This window comes from Vicia villosa, linkage group LG4 (assembly GCF_029867415.1).
Source record: "Vicia villosa cultivar HV-30 ecotype Madison, WI linkage group LG4, Vvil1.0, whole genome shotgun sequence".
NCBI classification, from domain to species: domain Eukaryota; kingdom Viridiplantae; phylum Streptophyta; class Magnoliopsida; order Fabales; family Fabaceae; genus Vicia; species Vicia villosa.
Genome location: NC_081183.1, coordinates 17310782 through 17318532, shown reverse-complemented (window position 1 = coordinate 17318532; position 7751 = coordinate 17310782). Strand labels below are relative to the sequence as shown.

General features: G+C 34.7%; 1 protein-coding gene across 1 annotated transcript; it reads left to right on the top strand.

Annotated features, from left to right (window-relative positions):
• Positions 1-382: 382 nt before the first annotated feature.
• On the top strand, positions 383-5067 carry LOC131594595 (leucine-rich repeat receptor-like serine/threonine-protein kinase At1g17230). Its single transcript, XM_058866766.1, has 3 exons — positions 383-3981; positions 4072-4464; positions 4564-5067. Exons 1-3 carry the CDS (start codon positions 1029-1031, stop codon positions 4581-4583), a joined length of 3366 nt encoding a protein of 1121 aa, XP_058722749.1. The 5' UTR covers positions 383-1028; the 3' UTR covers positions 4584-5067.
• Positions 5068-7751: the final 2684 nt, after the last annotated feature.

Genomic DNA, 7751 nt, shown 5'->3' with positions numbered 1-7751 from the left:
GAAGCCAAAGCAAACTCTTTTCCAAGTAGAAATCGGGTATAATGCATAGGCTAATATCTCGAATCGAGAAAATTATCTTAACCTTTGATTTTTGTATAAATCTTGGTATCTACAAGGATTGTTAGCATCTAGTAGGATTCGAATTCAGGACCTTGAGAGGACCACACTCTCAAGACCCAAACCTCCAATACTAGACCTTGGGGATTGTCTTAACCTTTGATTGATTATACTAATAAACACTTAATTTATGTAATACTACTAATATTTAACACTAATGTCACAAATCACTTACCTTACACCTAAGTACCCTCATGTCATGATATAAGCCGTATATATTGACCAACATGTAGAAGAAGAAAAACAAGTGATTGAATATGAGTGGCCGTGGAAAAAAGATCAAACAAGTAGATAATTGAGGTGTAATTAGGCACTATGGCACTAACTTTCTTTCATTCATATTGCAAATCATTACACTTCTGACTCACAACAAATCAAATTCCCATTATGGTAGGCTCAGCAACAATGGCGGAGAATTGTAATGACCCTAACAATTCCACACGTCCTTATTCTCTTCCTCTCACTTTCCACACACCATTTTTTTCAACTCCATCTGTTAAACACACAAATCATAGCAACAGTGCATGCAACAAAAAAAACCACACATTATGGTTGTGGTTTCACATTCCCAGAACATGAACAAAACAGTAACTAGTTTATGCTACTTTGCTGTAAAGTTGTACAACACAAAAATAGCGTTGACTCAATAATAATCGTGATCATTTCACGGTTTATCTTCACTTTTTCCATGCTCTCATCTATCAAAGTTTATGTCTTTTTACTTTCTCTCTCTCTTCTGTATTCATTGCTTTCATGGGTCTGTTTAATTTCTCTCTCTAACCAAAAGGGTCATTTTTGTTTTTCTTACACAACACGCTATCTTTTGTTTTGTCTTCAATTTCTCAATTGTTTCATGTTCAAACTTTCTGTGTTTTTTGCTTCTGGTTTTTAAGCCAAACCCTTATGAGAAAATGGCATTTGATTCAAGTTTCCATTCAAAAAATGTGTTTTTTAACTTTTACTATACGATGATTCTATTGTTTAGCCTTGGAATGTTCCTGGTAGGTTCAATCAATGAAGAGGTTTCAATTCTTTTGAAGTTCAAAGCTTCTCTTATAGACTCAAATGATAATCTTGTTGACTGGAATCCTTCTGATGCATCTCCATGCAATTGGACTGGTGTGTATTGTAGTGGTTCAGTGGTAACTTCTGTTACACTCCACAACCTTACTCTCTCTGGTAATTTGTCTCCATCAATCTGTAACCTTCCGTGGTTAACCGAGTTGAATGTGTCGAAAAACTTTATCTCGGGTCAAATTCATGAAGCTTTTTTTGTTACCTGTGATAAACTCGAGGTTTTAGACCTTTGTACTAATAGGTTTCATGGAGCATTTTTAAGCCTTGTTTGGAAAATCAGAACTCTTAGAAAGCTTTACCTTTGTGAAAACTATATGTATGGCGAAATTCCGGAAGATATTGGTGAGTTAACATCATTAGAAGAGTTGGTGATTTATAGCAATAACTTAACCGGAACCATTCCTTCGTCGATAAGTAAGTTGAAGAAGCTTAGAGTTATAAGAGCAGGTTTGAATGGCTTGTCAGGAAAGTTACCTTCAGAAATCAGTGAATGTGAAAGCTTAGAGACATTAGGGTTAGCACAGAATCAGTTGACAGGCTCTATTCCAAAGGAGCTTCAAAAGCTTCAGAGTCTTACGAATTTGATTCTATGGCAAAACTCGTTTTCGGGTGAGCTTCCTCTTGAGATAGGTAACATTAGCAGCCTTGAGTTGATTGCTTTGCATCAGAATTTGTTGGTTGGTGGTATCCCGAGAGAGATCGGGAGGCTATCGCGGTTGAAGAGATTGTACATGTACACGAATCAGTTGAATGGTACGATTTCGGCCGAGTTAGGAAACTGTACTAATGCTATTGAGATTGACCTGTCTGAAAACCATTTGATTGGTATCATTCCAAAAGAGTTAGGCCAAATCTCTAATCTTACCTTGCTTCATTTGTTCGAAAACAATTTGCAAGGCGATATTCCGAAGGAGCTTGGAAATTTGAGGCTGCTGAAAAATTTAGATTTGTCTTTGAACCACTTGACAGGTAGAATTCCATTGGAGTTTCAAAATTTGGAACTCATGCAAGATTTGCAGCTATTTGATAATCAACTTGAAGGTGTGATTCCACCTCATCTCGGAGCTGTTAAGAACCTTACTATTCTTGATATATCTTCGAATAATCTTGTCGGTATGATTCCGATTCATCTTTGTGAATATCAGAAACTTCAGTTCCTTAGCCTTGGATCAAATAGGCTCTTTGGTAATATTCCTTATAGCTTGAAAGTTTGTAAGTCTCTTGTGCAGTTAATGCTAGGGGATAATCTCTTGACGGGAAGCTTACCTGTTGAATTGTATGGACTTCATAATCTAACCGCGCTCGAGCTTCATCAGAACCGATTCTCGGGACTAATTAGCCCTGGGATTGGTCAGCTTAGGAGTTTAGAGAGGCTGCATTTGTCGGATAACTATTTTTCTGGTTTTCTACCTTCTGAGATTGGAAATTTGTCTCAACTTGTCACATTCAATGTTTCGTCGAATCGGTTTGGTGGAAGTATTCCGGACGAGTTAGGAAACTGTGTGAGGCTGCAGAGGCTTGATCTCAGCAGGAACAAGTTTACTGGTATGCTTCCAGGTTCAATTGGAAATCTTGTGAATTTGGAGCTACTAAAAATTTCTGATAATATGCTCTTTGGAGAGATACCGGGCGCGTTGGGAGACCTTATTCGGCTAACCGATTTGGAGCTCGGAGGTAATCGATTCTCAGGAACGATCCCTTTTCATTTTGGAAGACTTTCTGCTCTTCAGATAGCACTTAACTTGAGTCACAACAATCTTTCTGATACAATTCCTGATAGCTTAGGTAGCTTGCAAATGCTAGAATCGCTTTACTTGAACGACAATCAACTTATCGGGGAAATTCCTTCGTCGATCGGTGACTTGCTTAGTCTTTTAGTATGCAATGTGTCTAACAATAAGCTGATAGGAACTGTTCCAGACACAACTACATTTAGAAAGATGGATTTCTCGAATTTTGCTGGGAACAACGGTTTGTGCCGCGTAGGTACTAATCAATGTCATCCATCTCTAGCTTCATCTCATCGCGAAAAGCCAGCGAAAGACGGTTTGTCGAGGGAAAAGATAGTGAGCATTGTTTCTGGTGTGGTTGGTTTTGTTTCTCTTGTTTTCATTGTTTGCATATGTTGGACTATGATGAAACGCCGCCGCAGCGACTCTTTCGTTTCAATTGAAGAACAAACAAAGCCTCATGTTCTAGATGATAGCTACTACTTTCCGAAAGAAGGCTTCACTTACAATGATCTCTTGGAAGCTACTGGAAATTTTTCGGAAGACGAAGTTATAGGAAAAGGAGCTTGTGGAACTGTCTACAAAGCTGTTATGAATGATGGTGAAGTCATTGCAGTCAAGAAGCTGAATGCACGCGGCGGAGAAGCAGGAAGCGTCGACCGAAGCTTCATTGCGGAGATTTCAACTCTCGGAAAGATTAGGCACAGGAACATTGTGAAGCTGCATGGATTTTGTTTTCACGAGGATTCGAATCTTCTGTTGTATGAATACATGGAAAACGGAAGCCTCGGAGAAAAACTTCATTCGAGTTCGAAAAAATGTTCATTGGAGTGGAATGTTCGATATAAAATTGCGCTAGGAGCAGCAGAAGGTTTATGCTATCTGCATTATGATTGTAAGCCTCAAATCATTCATCGCGATATCAAGTCAAACAACATTTTGCTTGATCAAAGTTTTCAGGCTCATGTTGGAGACTTTGGATTGGCGAAATTGATTGACTTTTCATTCTCGAAATCTATGTCTGCTGTGGCCGGATCATATGGATACATTGCTCCAGGTATGATTAAGTTCAGCAATTAGAATCATAATTGAGTCATTTTAATCGTTGCGCTTTTCTAATTGTTGCTCGATTTATATATATTTTCAGAATATGCTTACACCATGAAGGTGACAGAAAAATGTGACATATATAGTTTCGGGGTAGTTTTGCTGGAGCTAGTAACGGGAAGGTCACCGGTTCAACCATTGGAACAAGGCGGGGATTTAGTGAATTGGGTGAGAAGATCGATTCAAGCATCCACGCCTACATTTGAATTATTCGACAAGAGATTGAATCTGGACGAACAAAGAACCGTTGAAGAAATGTCTCTTATTCTCAAAATCGCGCTGTTTTGCACAAGTGCGTCTCCGCTTAATAGGCCTACAATGAGAGAGGTTATTGCGATGTTGATTGATGCGAGGGAATACGTCAACCAATCATCGCCAACCTCTCCTTCGTCTGAAACTCCACTCGACGAAGATAAAAGTTCTTCTTCCAAAGGTTAGAATGCTCAATTGTTCGATTTAATAATTTTTCGTTACTTATTCCGTCTCAAAATGTAGAAAACATATTGACTTATCATGGTTTTGATGCATGTAGATGATGGCCTTCAGTTGTGAATTACAAGCTTCTCAATGTCCTCAAAGAACATTTCCTAAGTTGTTTGACAAGTTTTAATCTAAAGGGTGTAAAAAAAATCTAATGTATTTGGGATGACTCTTATTAACATAGCAAAACTCTTCTCCATGTAGGTATTCTTTGTTTCATGCCTATGATGGCAAGTTGAGCATACAAAATCTCTCCATCTCTTTGAACCTTAAATTATTGATGACTATCTTTGTTTATTACATAACAGTCTCAAGTGTTTTTTAGAGGTTCTTTATTTAACCATGAAAAAAATTCATAGAGACCTTATTTAATCACATATCAACTGTTATAGATATTTTTAAAACCATATTTCGTCATGGGTTAAGTACGATATTGAGTCTTGTGCGTCCTCAAAGAAAATCCTGATATTTAGATAAACAAACTACTTTACACTCTTATTGACCCCATTTAAAATATTAAGGAAAGAATTTAACGTGAAAACGAAGAACTACGGTCAATACAAAAAATCAGTATGGTCTATCGTAAAGAAACCATTTTTTACTTTATCATATCCAAATCCAATAAAGTAAGATATGTTTCATTTTCTTCCTTTATATAATTTATAATAATAATTTATAAAAGAGAAATGCTATTATGATAACAAATTCATATACCTACACTAAATACACTGTCCACAAATACGTGAATAATATTTTTTTATTATTTTAATTTTTTAATATATATATATATATATATATATATATATATATATATATATATATATATATATATATATATATATATATATATATATATATATAACTTTGTTAATATACAAATTCAGAGTTTGGTTAATATGTATTCTAAAATAAAAAATTGTTTTAAGTTATAAAGTAAAGTTTGTTAATTGAGTGTTATAAATTGGTTAAGATAGTTTATAGTTTGGTTATCGGGTGTTCTGACATCAAATATAAAATCTTACTTAATAAACTAACACTGGTTCATAATATGTACAAAGTTAGTTAATGCAGTTCATAATTTGGTTAATGAGTTCTCAAAAATAAAATAAAAATTAAATAGTAAAATAAAGTTGGTTAATGAAGTGTAAAATTTAGTTAATACATTTATAATTTAGAGTCAATACATAATTAATAGTCTGTATTTTATTGATTAATGAAGTAGTAAAAGTGGTTAATGAAGTTTATAGTTAATATATTTTTTCAACCCTATGCCACTTAACTCCTTACTTTATCTAATAAATTTCCCCTTTGAGGCTGGCTTCCATTGGTAACTGATTGATATTAATAAACTTCTCCTAATGTTTCCCCTTTAGTTTTTATTTATTTTTCTAAAAAACTTTATTGTATGTGATACAAATTCATTTTCTATTTGCATAACAAACAGAGATTGATACAAAAAGACCCTACAAAAAATGTAATGATGTAGAAAAATTGAAATTCACTCTCCAACATTACCACATCCTCACAAAAAGACATGTTTAAGCAATTAAAAATGCAAACATATGGCTGTAGGACTGCTGCATGCTAAAGGTGAAGAGAAACTAGATCTTCTTAGTTGGATACTTGGATTCACCATCACTAGATCATATGTTTTGCTTGATTATTTTATTCTCATTTAAAATCTATTTTATTTTATTTCTCCATTCATTTTTTGGTTTTGTTTTGTGTCTAAACTATGAAGTTTATAGAATATCTAATTTTATTTTCCGTACATTTGATAAAGTATAAACTTCTCTCATACTATCAAAATTCGTGTGAACTGACTGGTAATTATGTTTTTTTTCGCAATTTAAAAACATGAAATTTAAAAACATATAAATGAAATGGGAACAAATTTGGAATATTAACGAAAACACGAAGTTATCGATCAAAATAATAAATATTAACAGAAATACGGAGTTACTAATCAAAATAATGAATATTAACGAGAATATGAACTTATTAAAATATTGAATATTAACGGGAACATGAAGTTACTGATCGAAATATTGAATATTAACGGGAAAATGATGTTTATTGATCAAAATATTCCAAACTTTGGCCAAACCTATTGAAAAGAAATTTCTATATTTTACACATCTCTTTTTAGGACATTTACCTCTGCAATAATATCAATATTGAACAAAATAACAAGGCTACAACGGGTACCCGTGCAGACGCACGGGTATCACACTAGTTATAAATAAAATAAATGGTTAATGTCGAAATAGTCACATCCAGCTCGATTAGAACTTTTGATTCTAAATGGGTAAAAGTATTCCACATATAGCCTGTAAATCAACGACCGTTTTCAGCTCATGGTTGATGAACTCAAGCTTCCCTTTGTTGTCAATGGATGGCGAGTGGTACTCGATCTTCACAATTTTGTGAATGTCACTATATGGTAGAAGGTTGTGCAATATGTATTGCAGATCTTCAAGAGGGGTGTACTCGTTGATCTTAAATTGACCGACAAACCTCTAAAGCCCATGCAAAATTGTCCTTTTTTCACACTCTAAAACTAAAAAACCAATAGAATATGTCTTCTCAGTCGATGTAACACCAACAATCTCCAACAATGGAAGCCTGTATTTGTTAGTCTTATACTTTGAATCAATTATAAGCACAATGGGAAACATATTGAACAATTTAATGGAATCAGGATGAGTCTAATATATATCTCTTATTGTTACTCCATCCCCACATCTCTGGTGCCTAGAAACGTAATTGTTATCATCTAGAAGTTTCAAGAGGTGTTGCATTTCAGTTCAATCCCCCCTAAGCGCTAATTTGGATTGATAACTCCTTGCTTGATATTTGAGATAGTCTCAGGTCTTTTGCGCTTAAAAGTTGCAAGTATGTTCTTGGGAGGTACCAAATTCAATATCGTGTCGGAAACATATTCCTTCTCTTTCGGCAAGAGACGACATACAATTGGATGACCGACTAATTTTGCACATCAATCATGATTATGTAAACCACATATCACATTAAATATCCACTTATTATTTCCCAATCAATAACCACACAACTTAAATGGACATTCACATTTTCTTGAACGAGTATCATCTCGTTTCAAATTCTGGAGAGGACGTCTATATTTCCCACTTCTTTCGCATGTCAATGTCACAAATACACATCTTTTCTCCGAACCATTATCGGACCTTTCAATCACAACACCAAACCTTAGTTTGGTGGCCT

What these genes read in the sequence shown, in the direction of transcription:
- LOC131594595 (XM_058866766.1), top strand. Translation starts at nt 1,029, where the DNA reads ATGGCATTTGATTCAAGTTTCCATTCAAAAAATGTGTTTTTTAACTTT. An exon ending in ATATGGATACATTGCTCCAG is followed by an intron (nt 3,982 to 4,071) that starts GTATGATTAAGT and finishes ATATATTTTCAG; the next exon opens with AATATGCTTACACCATGAAG. An exon ending in TAAAAGTTCTTCTTCCAAAG is followed by an intron (nt 4,465 to 4,563) that starts GTTAGAATGCTC and finishes TGATGCATGTAG; the next exon opens with ATGATGGCCTTCAGTTGTGA.